The 19,311-nt window shown below is 43.3% G+C and overlaps 2 protein-coding genes across 3 annotated transcripts; one reads left to right on the top strand and one right to left on the bottom strand.

The window, feature by feature from the left end:
- Positions 1–293: 293 nt before the first annotated feature.
- LOC108231933 (proteasomal ubiquitin receptor ADRM1) lies at positions 294–10,122 on the top strand. The gene is made up of 10 exons (XM_017409372.3): positions 294–418; positions 1,696–1,929; positions 2,010–2,126; positions 4,006–4,129; positions 4,212–4,298; positions 4,384–4,486; positions 6,837–7,093; positions 8,854–9,011; positions 9,154–9,256; positions 9,823–10,122. The coding sequence occupies exons 2-10, from the start codon at positions 1,720–1,722 to the stop codon at positions 9,924–9,926; spliced, it is 1,263 nt and encodes a 420-aa protein (XP_017264861.1). The 5' UTR covers positions 294–418; positions 1,696–1,719; the 3' UTR covers positions 9,927–10,122.
- A 78-nt stretch (positions 10,123–10,200) lies between these two features.
- LOC108231906 (CDK5 and ABL1 enzyme substrate 2) lies at positions 10,201–18,228 on the bottom strand. 2 transcript variants are annotated; one of them, XM_017409319.3, is made up of 9 exons: positions 17,679–18,228; positions 17,201–17,293; positions 15,452–15,529; positions 15,203–15,302; positions 14,952–15,120; positions 14,775–14,872; positions 13,088–13,194; positions 12,753–12,957; positions 10,201–11,595 (listed from the first exon to the last, which is right to left on the bottom strand). In XM_017409319.3, exons 1-9 carry the CDS (start codon positions 18,200–18,202, stop codon positions 11,455–11,457), a joined length of 1,515 nt encoding a protein of 504 aa, XP_017264808.1. In that variant the 5' UTR covers positions 18,203–18,228; the 3' UTR covers positions 10,201–11,454. The 2 variants fall into 2 exon arrangements, with proteins under 2 accessions (XP_017264808.1, XP_024860249.1); XM_025004481.2 differs by lacking the exon at positions 15,452–15,529.
- Positions 18,229–19,311: the final 1,083 nt, after the last annotated feature.

Genomic DNA, 19,311 nt, shown 5'->3' with positions numbered 1-19,311 from the left:
TTTACTTCTAAATTGTTTCTAAAAGCTATACTTAATTAGACAGATATAACTGATCACCTTCATGTTTTTAAATTAAATTTTAATTGGTTATAATACTGTGCTGCAATTTTATTATAATTGACCTAATTTTGGGTTTTTAATGCTGCTTCTTGTGTGAAACATTGTTCAGAGAGGCAGAATAATATGACTGGTGGTCTGTAATGCTGTTTCTATGCTTTTGTAAACGTTATTGCCGATAAAGTTGAAAAAATCGTGTCGTTGTGTTGTCTCTACCGAACATGCGTAGCTTATTTAGCCCTCCTTGATTGACGCGCAGCTCGACCAATCACAGCGCGGTACTGCCGCCCCTCAGCCAATCAGAGTCAGCGTCGCAGAGTAAGACGGTTGAGTTAGCCGAAGAAACATTTTAACAAGAAATGTGAGTATAAATGTGTTATTTTCCGTCCGTTTTCAGCCGTAGACGAAGCCTCGGGGTGCGTGTGTGGTTCGTGGGTTTAAAGTGTGAAGCTGCAGCTCGGTGACGACCCCATAGAGCCGGAAATAGAGCGCTAAGAGCAGGATGCAGAGTCATCTGAGTGGCTCCTGTGATCAGATATGGTTCCTGTTAGCTTACTTCACACCAGGAGGGCTTTTTAACTTCTTACAGGACAAATACAGATACATTCAGGAGCAAGAACAGCTTTACAACTTTACTATTAACACTGCTCTCATTTCCCATCATAATCTCATGGTTTATGTCAAGTAATGGCTACCATGAATATGTTAGAGCTCCAGTAATTAGTCTGAAAATTATTCACAAAATATTTCAAAGAGCACCCAGGCACTGAGAGGTGTTTCAGAGAGGGAGATCAGAGGTTTTAGGAAACACTGTTCATCTGGCCGTGATGGTTATCCTGAAGAAGAAAACAGAGTTTAAAAGGGTCAAATATTAGCTGGTCGAGTAAATCCTGGGTTAAATATTAGGGCTTACAACCCAAAGAGCCATTTCTTCACCTGCAAAGTTTATTCAGAGCTACTTAATGTACTAAAAGCTAAACTATAGTGTGATCATTATGAAATAATAGACCTTTAACATCTGAACATGCTAAAATAAAGACTAAACTCTTAAATAGAGGGGAGGAAGTCTTGTTTAAACCCGCTTTAATGAAATTTAAACTAATCAAGGCTATGAGAAAGTTTTCTATCAATATTTTTAAATGAATAAGTATTCCACTTTATAGAGATCCTAATAAATGATTAGGGGGAACATAATACTAACCAGTTTGTTGGATATTTCCCAACTTTCTTCTAATAAAAGGAAGAAACCTTTTATTTATATCAACTTTTATTAAAGGCAAGCCTTTATTTCTAGTCCTTGCCATGTTTTAACAGAATGCCTTATTTCATCGTTTCATAATACATCACTTTGTCACGTGTGATTTATTTTTTTTCCTCTCAGCATTTCAGAGACAGAAAGTTGGATTAATGAAGTGGGGATCGGGCTAACAAATTATTGCAGATTTGTTTGTATTATTCCGTGAGAATTAATTCACAGATTTGCTCTAGCCAGCTTTTCTTATTATAGTTATGAAGATGAATATTTCTCACTTTATGTTAGTTTTGGTCAGAACTACAAAGAGCCACGTTTGGCCCTGGAGCCACAGCTTGTAGACCCCTGGGTCAGGTATTAATTGTGGATGCCTGTTCCTCCTGCAGCCATCCCTCCTCCTGTTCTTCATCATGGCATCTGGCGCTCTGTTTCCCAGCATGGTGTCCGGCTCCCGCGGCTCCTCCAGTAAATATCTGGTGGAGTTTCGGGCCGGGAAAATGATGATGAAGGGCAGCACGGTGACTCCGGACAAGCGTAAGGGCCAGGTCTACATCCAGCAGACGGACGACTCCCTGATCCACTTCTGCTGGAAAGACCGCACCACCGGGAACGTGGACGACGTAGGTCGCACCATCTGGCTGCGGCGCTCGCTTCGCCTGAGCTGGTTTGTACTAAAAACTGTTTTCGTTTCTCCATTTAGGACCTGATCATCTTCCCTGACGACTGTGAGTTCAAACAGGTCAACCAGTGCACCACGGGCCGGGTCTATGTGCTGAAGTTTAAAGCTGGCTCCAAAAGGCTCTTTTTCTGGATGCAGGTTAGCAGCTGCTCCTCACACACAGCTCCATTACACTCCTATTCAAACTCGTCTGTTGGATACCTTCTGTTTCCTGCGTGCAATCATTAAAAGATGTATCTGGGATTTAAACCAGATGTTTTGGAGAGTTTATTTCAGCGCTGATGTCCTCCCTTATTGCTGCTCACGCACTGAACCGAACATCAATCCGATGGATCGACTGTTCAGACAACAGAGCAGAAACTGGGAAGGATTCTGGTCATGCCCCTCATGTTTTGCAGACGTTGAATGTTAATGTAATCAAGCTGAAGAGTTAAGGGTGTCGGAGCAGGCCCGTCGCTTAAGGACCGCGTTCATCAGCTGCGAGTCTTAAACGAGTCAAATACGTAGAATAACATCTGAAGCTTTTGATGAACAAGATGAATAGATGAGATTCAAAGGATTTAGTAAATGCTTTATGGATAGTTTTCACTTTTGTTTTTGTTTTTTTTCCAACACTTAAACTCATCGTCTTGTCTCCCTCCTGAGACACGAGGTGACGTCCAGCTTTGTTTCACTGAAGCTTCACTCAGATACAATAAGCTGTGGCTCCTGCCTCTCTCTGTGTGTTTTATCCCCCTTTAAATGAGGAGTAACAGAAATACATCTAAGGAGCAGCTCTCTGGTCTTCAGGTCTTGAGCTTGTATTGTTGAAGACAAACAGGATCGGCTCGTCCTGTTTTGTTGAATTATCGTAGACTTCTGATGCTGCTGCCACATTGAACTTGGAGTCAGATGCTGGGAAGTGTTTGAGGGATGGAGAGGCCTCCAGTTTGATGAGTTACAGGAATGTCCTGACTGAAAGACAGTCCAGTGTCCAATCAGTGTCCAGATGAGGCGTTTAGTCCTGTAGCTCCCTCTGCTGGACAGTCTGCTCAAAATTTGAGCTAAAACAAAATACTTGTTATTCTCCAAACATTGTCCAACATTTTTGCTTAGGTAAATATTATTATTATTATTATTATTATTATTATTATTATTATTATTATTATTATTAAAGGGACTCAGCTGCTGGTCAGGTGGTATGCTTTGTGTCAGAAAACATATTGACAAACTAATTAAAGAATTAAAAGCTAAATTGGCATTTCTTCAGATCAGTAAAGCTTGCATACTCAAACTCCTGAACCCAACTTTACATATTAATAAATTAGAAATCTTGTGATATAATTTAAATACTTAATCTCTAGTCTCTGTTCTCGAACCTCCTGCACCTGTGTACTGTTGTGTTTTTGTGGATTTGAGCTGAACTTTGTTGTCCAGTTTTGATTTAAGGTTAATTAATCACCTAATTTCTCTGCATGTGATCCCTTGTCTGCAGCGTTAGCAAAATATCTGCTGAGCAGATTTCGATGAAACTCTCACAAAGGAATCACTGGATGACGAGCGCCTTAAAAAGCACAACAATGGCTACAACTCAGACAGGTTTACAGATATCGAGCTAAACTCGGGTGTGGTAGTAGCTGAGCATCATCCCTAAAAACCATGCTCAGAGCGCAACAGTTGGTGCAATATCTTTGCTTAAAGCTTTGTTTTTACCTGCTGGTGTCAGCCCTGTTTGTCTGCAGCTACGAGTCATTTACACTCACTCCTGGCGAGATCTCCTAATATTACAGCATAACGTTCTTTACAGGTTTAGAGCAAAATGGCTACAACTTCATCATTTCTCATCTTTAAATGATCTTAGTTGAAAACTCTGGTATGAAAGGTGGCGAGTGATGTGCATCCCTTCAAGGAAATCTGCGTTTTTAATATTAATTATTTTGTTTTGAGAATCGGCTCTTTATTGTCCTGCCTGCTTTAAATGAAGCTGATGATTATCTGAACTCGAAACAATGTCTTTTTTTAATCTTTCTGTCCTCAGGAACCAAAGAGCGATAAGGATGACGAGTTCTGCCGTAAAGTGAACGAGTACCTGAACAATCCGCCCATGCCCGGTGCGCTCGGCAGCGGCGGCAGCGGAGGACACGACCTGTCTGCGCTGGGAGGTAGAACGCGCTCATGTCTTGACCCCGTCGTAATAAACCTTTAAATGCCTGAGTCCTCACCTGTTTCCGCTCCCCCGTGAAGGTGAGGGCGGCCTGCAGAGCCTTCTGGGTAACATGAGCCACAACCAGCTCATGCAGCTCATCGGACCAACCGGACTGGGAGGGATTGGTACGTGAATCCAAGCAGGATAAAACAGACACGAAGACGGGTTCCCCTCGGGTCGGATGATTAATGCTGTTTCTCTGATGATCAGGTGGTCTGGGGGCTCTAGCTGGGCCCGGATTGGCCAACCTGTTGGGGAGCAGCAGCAGCAGCAGCAGCAGCAGCGTTCCTGCAGTCAGCAACTCCTCCACAAGGTGATTAATGCTCGCTCCTCCTGCTGAACAGAACGGGGTACATTTCACAAATATGTAGAAGAAGAATGGAGCGAACGTTAGAACCAGACGTGACGCTGAATAAATTACATGCAAACTGGCTCCATGAGGAATCAGCATCTTAAATCAGTGACCCAGACGCCCTGTAGGAGATCTACAGGGAGAGCAGGAGCGTAAATATCAGTGGGACAGACGGCAAATCTCTACCACTCCCATATTTAATATAATTATTCTCATTAGCTGGATCCATTGAAAAGCTGCACTAATATAAGGCTAGTGTTCAGGCTGAGCAGGTCTACACACGGCTAATAATTTTATTACGAAGTAAAAGGTGTAATCTGTGACATCGAACAAGGAGAATATCAAGGTTCTGTCCCACAAACTCTGGTCTCTAATCAGTTCAGACAGGCAGGAGACCTGTCCCTCCTGAAACGAGACAATTTTAACATTTTAAACTGTGAAAAACAGAAAACAGACGGGGACACAGCTGTGCACACACCATCTCCTTTCTCCCACCGAACACACAGGGAGAAACAGGGTTGCAAAAGTATTAACCCCCTCTGTAGGCTGTTCTTTCTGTTTTGCTGCCTTACGACCTGGATTTTCATAGGATTTTAAGTAGTAATTCAAACATTTTCCAGATTCACAAAGACAAATGCAGAATAAAAAACTTCTATTAAATATTTCAGAAAATATAAAACTGATAAATGGTGCATGCATATATATTCACCCCTTTTGCTTTAAACCCTTAACCTTTACGTTCAGAAGCCACATAATTCTTTAAATAAGCTCCGCCTGTGAGCGATCTAAGTGGAGCTACAGCACACGTGCCAAACTCAAGGCCCGTGGGCCAGATCCGGCCCTCTGTAGCATTTCATCCGGCCCTCTAGTCTGGGACGGATCGAGTCTCTGATTCTTATTTTGCTTTAAAAAACTGAGCCTTAATAGTGAAGTTTTCTCTCGACAGTGACTTAGAAGCCAACAATATATAGTTTTAATTTCTGTGTGATCAGGTTTTTGTTGATGGCTCTGTTTTAATGTTAAAAAATTCATTTAAAATCTGAGTGAGGCATAAGAAATGACCGCTAACGATGTGCCTTTTGAAGTTTGATCTATTTGTCTGTGTTCATTAAAGTCTGTTTGCTCTAAATTCTGTATAATCTGTAACTGGAAAAAGGTCATTGATATTTCTATATGAATGATTTGACATAATACATCTAAAACCAAGGTTAACTTATGTAATTTTTAATAAATATTGATCGTGATTGGCCCTTGGCTAGGACCAAATCTTTAATTTTGGCCCCCTTGCGTCACTGGGTTTGACATCCCTGAGCTACAGACATTGAAAGTCTACCATGTTGGAGACAATGTCCTGTAGAACGTCTCGGCTATATCCGGTCAGTCTGCCTGACTGATAACTTATCGTCCTGTTTTAGTTTTACAAATAGGTTTCTTTAGCAGAAAATCTCCACTGTTGAACACAGCAGGTTCTGCTGCGTTTCTGGTCCAGCGTTGGTGGTGGATGCATCTGTGGGCTAAAACCAGCAGAATGTGTCCACGAGGCGGACTTATTTCTGTCCCAGTGAGACTTTCTTGGTGCTGCCTGCAGGTCCGATCACCACAGACAGGAAGATATGATAAATCTAATGATGAACGCAGCAAAAAGCATTTTAAATTACATTCAAGAGCCAAAATAGTTGAAAAACACACAGAACAAAACCATACACAGCGAGCCAAGGAAGTAATTACCATCATTTATCAGGAAAAAACAGTTTATAGGTTATTCTAAAGTCTGTTGATCAGAAAGAGAGAATAAACAAATATAAGAATTAATTAATTCCTTCAACTAAAAAAAGAAAAAGAGCAATTATAGCTTTTTAAACTGACCTTGTTTGTAATTATTTGTCATTACAAACAATGCATCTGAAAAGATATGTTACAAATTAAGATGTATCTTTATTATTATAATACCTTGTCTTCAAAACTGAGTTTTTACCATTAATAAACTCTAAACTTTGTTGGCCTCTGTAAACATAAAAATACTCTGAGCTGAAATATAGATGGTAGATCAGAAAATACTCGAGTGGTTATAATATGTGATGCCTTTAATCAGTCAAGACAAATAAAGTCTTCCTGCTCAGACTGTTTGATGAGAAAAGCTGAATGAATGATCTGTTCATCGGCTTCATCATCAGAAGCTAAGGTCGTTCCATTTTTGTTTGGCACCTCCTCCTGCAGCTTCAGAAAAAAAAAAACATAATGGATCAAACCATGCAGGACTGTTGGGAGCATTACTTCATGGTTAACACGTTCAAACCTTCTCTCCTCTCAGTCCGTCCACCGCCGTCACGCCGACCTCCACCTCCTCCTCCACCGCCGGCCGGCTCGGCTCCTCCCAGGTCCCCACCACGCCCATCACGCCCTTGCCCACCTCGGCTGCCTCCCCCACGGCCACCACCCCCTCCACCCCCGCCGCGTCGTCTCTGGCGGCGGCTGCGGCGGCGGCGGCCAACCCTACGCAGCCCATCCAGCTGAGGGACCTGCAGAGCATCCTGGCCACCATGAACGTACCCGCCAGCAGCCAGGGAGGTGAGAGCAGGCGGAAACCTCACAGCCGAGGCAGGAAAACGCCATCAGAGACAAACAAAAAGAGAGAAACAAAAACAGAGAAAACAAAAAGAGGAAAGCAGGAAAACAGCAGAGTTTTGTAATCCCCTCAGCCTTGTGAAGCTCTGAAGCTGAGCAGCAAACAGCTGAAATAAACGCCGCTGCAGCAGAGTCCTGATGTTTATAACCTCATCAAACACGTTTTGATCCCATTAGATCGATCTTTTAAAGACAAATCCAACACAATTTAAATTTTTAAAATCAGTCTACAGGTTACCAATTACTTGTCTAAAAACGATCATCAGAGTCAGTCTGAATTAATCCAGTTCTTAAACAGGCAGCAACAGAAAGTCCTGTGTTGAACTTCCTGGATCTTCTGTTCTCACGCCGGGCTGAAGCTGAGGAATCGCTCTGATTGGCTGGAAATGTTCAGATTATTCCTTCGTGGATAACAAAGCAGGATCAGCTCCCGCTCGGCTCTTTGCCAACGTCCATCATAAAGTTGAGAAATGAATGAATGAATTAGCTCGATCACTGCCTGACCCAGTTAGCTGTAGCTCTACTGTGTGTTGTTCATTTAATGGATTAAGAACATGTAGAGGATGAATGGGTTGGGAGGAGACAGGTGGCCTTGCTAGTCAGATGTTTCCTTCAGATACAAGCTAAAATATTTACTGCTCGGCTTGGATTCACCAGGTGTTAGTTGGTTTTAAAGTGTTTTAGTGTTGGGTGCGAGGCTCTGCAGTGGGTTTGTGTGGTAAAGAGAAAACTCAGGAGACAAAAAGTCTCATTCTAACAACAAAATGACATCAAATAACTCAAGGCCAAACTTTCAGGCAGTTGATTGTTTACCAGGAAGTTTTATTGCTAACAGGAATTTTTTCAATTAGACGTGGCGATTTACAGTTTTTCTTTGTCACACATGACAGAAGATCTGCGAGTCTTTTGCTTTTAGTTGGATAAATCAAAGAATGTCGAGTTTTTTTTTTTTCTTTCTCTGGTTTTGCTGATAATTTTTATAATAATCAGAGAACAGCGAAGGTCATCTGTGATCGAAATGGCAGTAGAAACAACAGCCAGCTGCAGACCTGAACAGTTATTATCTTACCTGTTGTAGATAGGTTTTTGAATGGGGCTCATTTTGGACAAAGAGTTTAGTTGTGATAGGCTTGATGAGCCAAAGGCTAGTCTGAACGCACCAAAGTGGGTTGCTGCCATCTTTAAACAAAAAACCTCCAGTCTTAAAAATGTCATGATGGTTCCTGCAAACACCTGACAAACCTGTGCACCATTGTCAGTTTACAACTATTTAGATCACAGTGTTGGTTATTTTCCAAGAACAAGCAGCAGCAGCTAGCAGTAGGACTTCCTGTGCAGCCTGGGCAGCTTCCTGCAGGACTATCATCATATTTCTGCTGAAATAACAGGTTTATGTAGAATTGGCAGCAGTGTAAAGATTTTATAACAGGTATTTTTATTACCCTCAATCAAATATTTAAGATGTTTTCAGACAAACTGCTTTCAGACAGTTGTTATCCTGTCAGTCTGGTCTTTTTTTAACTGAAGTCATTTAAAGAGCTACCTACAACAGGTAAGATATTAATTGTTCAAAACATTTTCACAGCCGTGCTTTTAAAATGTTTTGAAATGTCTGAAATATTCCTTCAAAAATGGAACCAAACCCACTTCACTGAAAACCTCCTGGTAGTTCTGATGGTTAACGGTGTGTGTGTGTTCTGCAGTGGACCTTGCCAGCGTCCTGACCCCTGAGGTCATGGCCCCCATCCTGGCCAACCCTGAGGTGCAGCAGAGGTTGATGCCCTTCCTGCCGTCGGGCGAGTCTCTGCCTCAGAGCTCGGAGGAGCTCCACAACACGCTCAGCTCGCCTCAGTTCCAGCAGGTTTGGTCTCTTCATCAGCTCACCTTCTGAGTCACAGACGCTCAGCTCCTCTCGCATTTCATTTCCGGTTTATTAAAGCTTTCGCTCAGGTGTGCAAACGTCACGTAGTCAGTGTTGTTTCCTGTGTTTCCTGTCCGTGCAGGCTATGAGCATGTTCAGCAGCGCTCTGGCTTCTGGACAGCTGGGGCCTCTGATGAACCAGTTCGGCCTGCCGGCAGAGGCTGTGGAGGCCGCCAACAAAGGAGGTCAGTTTCCTCACACACTTTAATGATGTTATCAAAACCTTTTCTGATTATCATAGTCTGCATGGGGAAAAAAAACAAACACTGAGTTTTGAGTCTGAGTTGACAATGACTGATGAACGAATTATGATCATTTATTTTATCACCTATAAAATCATTCTGTTAAAATGTTTACTGGTACACATTTATTATTTGCAGTAGTTGTTAATGTGACTGAAAAACAGCTTATACTTTCTAGTTTGGTTCCTTTCATGGTATCTTGTGGCGTTTCATTGTAAATACACAAAATAAGCCATTATATCTATATTTGTAGTTACCCATTTAGTGGTTAATTACTAATTTGGGACCTGTGTCAGTATTTATTTTATGAGTTTTTAAGAATACAGGCACCATAAAAGTGTAAAAGTAATAATCCTAGACGTTCGAGCAAACAATTCTCCCTAAATAAGTTATTAGTTGGTAAACCAACAACACCTTAACTCTTATTTAATCCTATTGAAATTTCTGTCGTTTTCTTAACAAGGAAGTGAGAAACTATTAGATGGATGTTTTTTTTTCTTGTCGTGCAGATGTGGAGGCCTTTGCTAAAGCCATGGAGACGGAGACGAAGCCGGATCAGGACAGTGACGCCAAGGACAAGAAGGAGGACGACGAAGACATGAGTTTAGACTGAGTGAAGACAACCAGCGTCACTATTTATTTGTATTTATTTTCCTGCTGCTGTTTCATCTGTTTGACTATTATGTTAAAGACATAACTGCTAAAACTGTGACTCTCAGCTAAGATCACTTTGAACCAACTTTCAGTGATTGGTGAACCTGCATGTTGTCGCTTCACATAAAGAGAATAAAGTCTGAAAAACACTCAAACGTTGTTTATTATCCTGCTGTAGGGAACATTTAATCCGCTTTAGATTTTTACTGCTCATAAACAACAAAAGCCTCTCATTTATTTCTTAAAATATGTCAAAAACTTTATTTTCACAGAACAGCGAGACCACATTAATGTACACCACTCTGACACAGACGTACATTTACACAGACCTGTCATTTGGTTGTTTTTAATCTTAAACGTTTTCCACCACATCAGACACGAACTGAATCACAACCAGGTAAAAAAAGGAGGTAATTATCTGTCAGACAAGAACGTCTGAAGAAATGCCAACACTGAAATGTCACCTCCGACTGGATTATTAATCTTTCCGCCGTCGCCGTGGTTTCAGGCACTTTTCCAGTAAATCTGAAAAGCTGCTGCTGTCGGCACAGAGCAACACGCACATCCGTTTGTGAACGAGAGTCGGAGAAATAAAATCAGATGTCCAACTAATCAGAAACACTGTGACAAAAGCCACAGTGACGGGTTCTTTGAGCTGGACGTTAGGAGCTACTTAACATAAAATTCCTGAGAACTGAAACGCAACAAGACTAAAGAATAATACATAACAGTGCATTTCTCAAAACTTATCCCTGGGTAATGACAAAAAAAACCCACTAAATAATACACCTGTGAACACAACATACTAAAGTCAGAGCTGCCACAGGAGTCTGAGCTGTAAGTCAGATAAATATGTCGATTTGGTTCAATTCTGTTGAGACAAACATAAATTAAGGGTCATTTCCTTCTCTAAGAAAACTTTTACTCACAATCCACAGTCATATCTCATTCAGATGGCTAAAAAAACGCTTCATCACAGTGTGTTCAAAAGGCTTTTACAAAATCTACAGTGACTTTATCTGCTAAAATAAATACTTTAAATAGTAAAAGCAAAAAAGGTGCAGGTAATAATGATTTTTCTCTAGAAATGCACAAATCACAGAGTACATTTCCTTTAAATAGAAGTTAGTAACACTAAGGTGAATTAAAACAGAACAGACAAAAACCAAAAATAGAAGCACAGTTAATGTGCTGATTGAACACCTCTAACAGAGCTCATCAGAACCTCACACACACACACACACATACACACCAGGTCCACAGTACCCGACGAAGAATGTAAACTAGTGTTTCATTTACAGTGAAAATAAACGGAACCAGAATTATTTGTTTTAAAACACCACAGCTTATAAACTGATTGATCCGCTACTTTCCACTGCAGCTCATCAGGTCCGACCTGCTGCTCAAGGCTGCTTCTTCCGGTCTGACCTGCTGCACCAGTCTGCTTCTTCAGGTCTGACCAAGTGCTCCAGTCTGCTTCATCAGGTCTAGCCCTGCTGCACCAGTCTGCGGTAGTGTGGCATGACCTTGCACTCAGGTAGGTAGAGTCCCATCTCCAGGGCAACCAGCACAGAGACCTCTAGAGGAATCAGCTCCCGTCTGTTTATACGAAAACGCTCCTCCAGCTTCTGCTCATCAGGAGGGAGAAAAGAAAACGGATGACGTGATAAAGAGTCCACAAACTGTCAGAAAGTGCAGTTAATGTATTCAGTGAAACTAATGAGCTGGAGGAACATAAGGATGAACACCACAGTCATTTACAAACAACGGGCAAATCAAGACTATCTGCTGTCACCGTGGTAACAGAAAACAGAATTAACTCTGGTCGTGTTTCGCTCCATTTCAAGCAGCACTTGAACCATACTGCAGCTGCTGTTACCATGGCAACTCCAGGTGCCACCAAGACCGGAGTCTTATCGTTTTAAAGTTTAATGGCAGAAAGCACAGGGCTCTCTGAACTGCATCCTGCTGCTTGCAGATTTGTAAGACAGGCATTGCGGACTTCCTGAGCGTTTACCAGAACTGTGACTCAACATTCACACACCTCACTAACACTACACTCATCATGGAGGTACTTACACCGAAGACAATGGACTGTAGCACTTCAGCTTTGACACAAAGAACTCCCACGTGAATCAAAGGCCATGACTAAAGGTTTCTGAGGTTTATTGTCACACCTGTATGGACTCACAGTTGTGCTGAGAGCCCGCTGTTGTTGACTTAGTAAGGGTTATTAGTGACATGACGGGAGCAGAGGAGGCTGAGGTGAGGCGAACGGAAAGCTCACCTTTGGACGTATGAAGACTTTCTTTACAAGGTAATTTATCACGAGCAACCGGGACAGCTGGGAAGGTCTGAGGGCTTTAGTCAAACCGTTTCTTTGTGATTTACAATCCCTAGATTGGCTTTGAAAAGATTTTAACCTTTCCCTTTTGTCAGCTGGTTCTCCCCTTTCAAATATTAACTATTTTAAAAGAACACGCATGCATGATTTGTTTTCTTGCAGCTGAATAAGAGAAGCAGCTGATCGAAGTCGGAGTTATTAAGATTTCTTAACCAGCAAAAGCCAGTTCTGAAGGTAGCTCTTCCTTACAGAGCCTTAACTTGTAAAATATTTCAAAGAACGTGAGTTCCCAAAGAGAAGCGAGCTACTGAAACGATGTTTGGTTTGGAAATGTAACTCAGATGCAGCTTGTCAGATTTTCCCACTGTGGTTACCGTTCTGCAAAGGCGAGACGTTTGAAAAGAACCAGGGGTCTTTGGTACTGAGATCAGAGGTACTCACATCAATGAGCTGCTTGACTTCTGGCTTCCGCAGATCGCTGCTGATCTTCGCCGCTAGTAGCACGCACGCCGCCGCCACAAGTTTCCTGTTCTGCTTGTTGAGACGACCCTGAAGCACCAGCTTCTCAAAGTAAACAAAAGCCATCGCTACGGTGACGGGCTGCAGACTGCACTCCTCGCTCACGGCCCTCATCTCCCGCTTCAGGCTAGGGGAGAGGAGAACAGCCATTAGTCATCGCTTTCCAAAGAGCGAGGTGTGTGTGTGTGTGTGTGTGTATGAGCACCCAAGGCTCAGCCCTTCAAAAACACTCCAAGAATCAAAAGAGACGTGAGAACCTTCTTATCTTGCTCAGTGTCAGCTTGATGTGGGGAAACTTCTCCCTGAAAGTCTCGTTCATGTCCTTCTTCAGGTCAGACGGCTTCACGTATTCAATAACGGTCGTCTGCAGGAGAACACAGCAGCAGGTCAACACGGAACCAGTCGACAGCGGCATGAGCATACAGGGACGGGTTTATGGTTGGGCTTGGAAGGTGTTGATTCTCTCTCACACACACAGCTAGAGATTACAGCCTTGTGACGCAGTAAGAAGCCATAACAATCACGTGAACGCGGCACAATAGAGGGATTCACTCCAGCATGACTGGAGGTTGTTCAGAGCTGGTGGACTGCTTTACTCGAAAAGCTGAGTGAGACAAATTTACAAGTCAAATGAAACAACCCTTGTCCTCCTTTATGACACACGCACGCACACACAAATCAGACAGAGTTTACGTACACGTCTGTTAGCGAAATATCGGTGATGGATTTTATTAAAACTCTGAGAAAAATAATCAATGGATGTGCATGTTAATGTTTAACCCAATTCAAGATGGCCTCCACAGCCAACAGGCCTTAGAAAACACAAAAATGGCGACAATTCAGTGGGTTTCACAGGTGCGGAGCTAAAGTTTGATGTGGTCGTAGCTGAGAGTCACCCCCCAGCACGTAATCTGAGGGTGAGAGCTCACAAAGCGCTGCAACTCTGACGTTTCTCCACATTAGAGGATCTAGAACTGGCAGAAAGCGGTGATACCCACTCCTTCAGCGTTCCTGTATTCATGCAGCGTTTAGCTGCTCTCACAGAAGACACAGCATCAGGCCCGACTTCAGCAGAGCATCTGTTGGAAGATCACAGCTTCCCTACGACAGAGGACAGCTGTCTGCATTTATCAATCAGCTGTTCAGGGACGTATCAGATGCCTGGAGGACTTTGTGCGTCTTCAAGGTTTCTGAACAATCCATCAAATCCAGGATATTTTTAGGAACACAAAATATTTATAACACGGCTTTATAAAATGTAATAGAAAACTTGTAGGACAAATTATTGATTCCTGTTTATTTTCCAGACAGTCTGAGCAGAGACTAAGAGTTGTTTCTAATGTTTTCAAGTACTTTAATAAACGAGCACCAGTGAGACTCAAGAGATAAAATTAACTGTTAACTAAACAAATTAACTAAATAATTAACTGTGTCTTCGTTAGCTCTGATGTCTTTGTTGTTTGTAAAGAGCTGACAAAAAGCCTGGAGCTCCATTTATGTAATAAAGAAAACAGGAGTTCTGTGGAGAAGTCCACCTGGGAAAACCAGCTTTCTACAACCCAGGAAATCAGTTTAAAAGCAAAAATTATAAAAATTCAGCAGCTGTATGTAGTTACCCTTGGGCTGGGTTTAGGCTGCAGGAGATTTAGATCTGTTTACTCTTTAAAATCTAATTTGGGCGACCAGAAAGCCATTGGAGAAGCATGTCTGAAGAAATGTGATTAAACTGATGTGATTTAGATCAATGGGCAAAAATTAAATTTAGTGTAGCTAAAAAAATCTGAAAGTGCCAATGAAGAGATTTAAGGTGATCTGATCAAGTCCCTGGAGTCCGAAGTAACTGTTGCTCTCAGTATTAGAGAACGTGGAACTTGTTATTTAAAGTTTGCACATTAACATAATAAAGTGATCCGACCATTAAGAAAATGGTGCTGTTCTGCTCACCACGTATGACGCAAATATCAGAACCCTCTTGTGTCTCCCACAGGGCCACTGGGGGTCACTGAGCAGGTTCGGGTCGTAGTCTGCCGCCTCCTCCACATCTGAAACACGTACCAGACGCGTCTCTGAATCCTTTCTAGTAAAGCGGCGGCAGGTTTGTGCTGACGTTCAGAGACTCACATGGGTCCTGCGCGACGCTGTTGTTCAGGCGAGCCGTGGCGAAGCCTCTCTGCCCGCTGCCACGGAAACGAGACTGAGGGGTCTGAGCCGCGCCGCTCTCCGGCAAGCTGCCGCTCTTCTGCCTCACCAGCGCATTGGTCGGGTAGAGGAACTGAGCGTAGGACACCGTCTACAGGGGAGGGAGACAGTCAGTAACGGGAGTATTTACCTGGAAATAAAGGAGGTGTTTCTGTTATAAATACAAGACTAACCTTCCCAAAGGCGCCCAGCTCCACACCTTCCAGGGCAGGAAGCAGATCAGGAACCACCACAGAGGACAGTCTTTGTCTCTGAGCGTCCAGCTTCGGGTCACTGTTCACAAAGAGACACGCGTCACTCCCAGCGGTCGCAGCGAACACACAGCTCTTTTCCGAGAACGGCGTGGATCACACGGGGCGAGGATGAAAAACATAACAATGAGGGGTGAGTGCTAACTGCTTGGGGTGGTGCTTTCGTTGTACCTGAGGTGAGCACTCTCTCCATAGGGCAGCACTGAGAAAGCAGCATATAGTGACCGCTTGGCACAAATCAGCATGATCCTGCAGGACACAGCAAGTACAGGCAGACAAAACAGATGGCGTGTCAGTCTACGAGCAGCAACAGCACTCACTGCGACTCCACACAGCACAGCGGCAGACAAATCAGCCACAGCGTTGTTCTAATGGAGCTACGCGGCGGAAAACAACCGTCCAAAAACCCAGAACACGAGAAGGGACGGTCGGACGAGATCCAGCTACTCCCACTTATTACCATCACAGTCAAGTCACAAAGCTAAGGAATAAAGGGACAGACGTTTTCTGGCGATGGACTTCAACAAAAAGAAAGGTTGACATATTCAGAAAGTCATTACCAAGTAATAATATGCTGGTACAAAACAGTCCTAAATGTTGCGTTTTAATGAATCAATTCTGATTCAGTTTTCTTGTTTATAGTTTCTTTCGTGTGTTTTTTGCAATCAAACTACTTCCACACACTTTGGACTATTTTAGCTTTCCATATACCAAAATGTTCAGCTCAATCTGGAATATGCACTATGACTATTACTATTTGTAACTTTTAGTCTTTTTGAAATATTTAACTGTATTTATAAAACTTTTCCCCATAGAAATACATCAAGATCCTTCAAAAACATTGTCCTCCTGTGCGCCTTTTAGCTGCTGTCTTGTTCATTTTAGCTACCGTTTTGCTTATTGTAGCTTTGAGGTACCGTTCTGCTCATTTTAGTTGACTTCATAAAGTAAAAATGAAACCCTTTCGTGTGAATCCTACGCAACTCTGTGACTCAAATGTCTTGGTAATACACAAACTAATGCTGACTAGGCTAAAAACACGTTAAAACGTCTAAACACCAACTAGAGCTTCGGTGCACACACACACACAGGAAGGTGGAAAAACCGGTTTGCCGCAACAATGACGCGACCAGTAAGCCTGCACAAACGGCGAGGGCTTTCAGCTCCCCGCCAAAACAATAAACACATCTGCAGCCTCTGCCGCAAACACTTTACGAATCAACACCTGAGCCGGACCTCCGTGGCACAGGGAAGGTTCTCAGGCCTCACACTGCAGAGCTGACATCTGCTCGAAGTGTTTATTACCTTCGGTTACATAATCTAGACAGGCTGGCCTCCACCCAGGAACAAACAAAAACAGAAAGTCAAACCTGGGAGACGGCTAAGGATTGCTTCGCACGCACCAGCAGAAAACACACGCTTTCACAAATGAGTGGAAATGATCATGAACAGTGCCGGATGTCGGTAGAACTGAAGACGAATGGAGAATGGAGAAACGAACAGCAATCAGGGAGCAGTGTGTTCATGTCAAAGTGCAGGGTTAGAATATTTTACGGTACAAAATACCAAGAAATACTTTTATAACACCCACATGGTCAATAAGCTGCCAGCAGTGTGTTACTTAAGCGTCCAGATAACCTTACCGCTGGTGCAATATGGTGTTAGATTTCCTCACTGCACCTCTTTTGGCGTTTGCTAAGCATCCAAAGTGATTAAATTCACTGTAGCAATCAGCACGCAGCAGCTGTGTGTTCCTGTTACTCCTCTGCAGCCTTTCAGCCAAAGGTAAGCAGCTTATGACAGCTCCAACAGGAGCCATTGTTTCTCCGGTATGAAACAGCCTTTGTTTTAGTTCCGCCGCTCCTCGTCCCCCTGCAGAGATATTTAAATACGTTCGAAAACTTGTGCTTGGACACTCACCTGCATCCCCTGGTATCATACTGCCTCATGCTCTTTATGAAGTGGACTTTCTTTGGCACTTTGGGTCCAGGAGAACCAGAGATGTTCCTCAGCCTGCGCAGAAAGACGTCTTTAGTGAGAAATTTAGTGTGGAGATAATTCTGTGATCACTTTAATACTTTTACATTACAGGTTTGTCAGTGAGAGGGAGTCAAACACAGCACTCCTAGTTTATGGTTCATTCATTACCAGTGTTTTCAAACAAACATCACCCCACAGAGTAAATGTGACCCATAATTTCAAGGTAATGTCTAATTACACAGAGAAGAAGAAACAGGAATAATCCTCCTAAACTATATAACATGTTATTATGGGTTTAGGGAAGGGGATACAGAAAATACTGGAAAGTGAAAACGGAAGTGGGTTCCTCTGGTGCCACCTTTTCACACGGAAGTCAGTGGCCTGTTTCAAGGCCCACATCGACCGACAATGAGCTCACCTGGGCCGGGAGTCCAGAGGGGTTCCGGCCGGGACCGGGCTGAGGGCGGCGGGCGTCGACTTGGCCCGCGAGCACGGCTGGTGTCCGGCTGGGACGGGAGACAGAGGGGTGTCCGGGGTGAGCGCCTCCCCCGCGCCGCCGCTCTCTAAAAACACCTCGTTGGGGCCGATGGAGCCCGCCGCGGTAACGTCTCCGCCGCCGACCGCTGCGGGCCGGAGCGGACTGAAGACGCCGGGGAAGCTGGAGGAAGAGCCGCTGCCGGTCACCTGCTGGCCGACGGGTCCCTCGCTGGGCTGCTCCGACGCTGAGCTGTCCCCGAGCCGGGGCTCCTCGGCGGCTTTCGGGTCGTCATTCCCAACGCTGAGCTGACACAGGGGTCGTCCGTCGAGAGAGATATTATTGAGGAACAGCAGAGCGGCCTGTCGCCTCTGGGAGTCTTTCGCTTTCCTTCGCGGCTCTCGAGGAGTACTCGCTGGTTTACTGTCACTGCCGCTGGATTGCAAACCGCACAGAGCGGTCGCCATTCTAGTCTGAGCGCTGTCGAAACAACTAACACCGGTGTCTTAGTTTGCCCCGCCCACTGCACACTGATGCTGATTGGCTGTAAAGATCTTTACGCCCGCCCATAACTTGGAAGTCTGCGCCGGTGATTTGCTACTCAAACAAATGTCGTCACTGCTCGTATTTGATTGGTTCTTGGGATACAGTGGGAGGAGTCCTAGTGATGATAGAAGTCTTACTACAAATACTACTATACCTAGAACACTTATGACGAAATTTTGAAGGCTTGCCAGTGCAGCTACTGTGTCTACATTTTAATGTATGAACTAGAATGAAATAAAGAGAATCAATTATAAAAAAAGAAATGTTAAAACTGCTGCAGTGACCATGGTCACCAAGGTAACCACACACCCACACCTGTGACAGCAAACTTGAAAGAGACAGACTGAAAAATAAGCCTCAAATATTCAGTGTGTGAAGAATTTAAAACTCTTGAACTTTAAGCAGAAGAAGACTGATGGTCACATGTGGATTTGTCACAAGTGACAAGTTAAAAAAAACCTTCACTTGCAGTTTTGAAGAGAATATTTTGAGCTAAAATCAGACTAATGTCTGTGGAAGCCTTTCTCTCGCTACTCAAGAGAAAACCATAAACACACACTGGGTGAAGGAACATTATGATGTTTAATTTGTGTACAGTTACAGTCAGAAGTTTGCATTATTTATAGGCATGGATGTTAAATTATTTTCAAGCCGTGCATTGTTACTTGAACTGTTCTATTTCAGGGTATACTGATTATACAACATTCAACTTCAGTGAGTCAAATATAGCTGTACACCTCAGTCAATATTTGGATAAATGTCTCTCAGCAAGTCATACCTCGTTCATTCATTTGTTTTATACATCAGTAATCTTCTGGCATGTTTCTTCTCGCTTATGTTTGACCACTCTTCTTGGCAGAGTTGGTAGAGTTATTATAAATTGTTTAGTTTCCTGGCACAGAGCTGGTTTTTAAGTAAAATCCACACATTTTCAAACTGGGTTGTGTTTGGGGCTTTGTGAAGGCCACTTCAGAAGATTAATGTCAGCTGATTCATCCAATCAGAAACCAGTTCTGATGTGTCTGGGATC

The sequence above is a fragment of the Kryptolebias marmoratus genome, linkage group LG8 (genome assembly GCF_001649575.2).
Source record: "Kryptolebias marmoratus isolate JLee-2015 linkage group LG8, ASM164957v2, whole genome shotgun sequence".
Classification (NCBI taxonomy): domain Eukaryota; kingdom Metazoa; phylum Chordata; class Actinopteri; order Cyprinodontiformes; family Rivulidae; genus Kryptolebias; species Kryptolebias marmoratus.
The sequence above is the reverse complement of the archived record's forward strand: the minus strand, read 5'-3'. Positions and strand labels throughout refer to the sequence as shown.

Coding starts and splice junctions, on each gene's coding strand:
- LOC108231933 (XM_017409372.3), top strand. CDS start 1,720: ATGGCATCTGGCGCTCTGTTTCCCAGCATGGTGTCCGGCTCCCGCGGC. Junction 4,130..4,211: donor CGACCTGTCTGCGCTGGGAG/GTAGAACGCGCT, acceptor TCCCCCGTGAAG/GTGAGGGCGGCCTGCAGAGC. Junction 7,094..8,853: donor ACCCGCCAGCAGCCAGGGAG/GTGAGAGCAGGC, acceptor TGTGTTCTGCAG/TGGACCTTGCCAGCGTCCTG.
- LOC108231906 (XM_017409319.3), bottom strand. CDS start 18,202: ATGGCGACCGCTCTGTGCGGTTTGCAATCCAGCGGCAGTGACAGTAAA. Junction 13,195..14,774: donor TGATATTTGCGTCATACGTG/GTGAGCAGAACA, acceptor GTTCTCCTGCAG/ACGACCGTTATTGAATACGT. Junction 11,596..12,752: donor AAGTCAAGCAGCTCATTGAT/GTGAGTACCTCT, acceptor CCTGATGAGCAG/AAGCTGGAGGAGCGTTTTCG.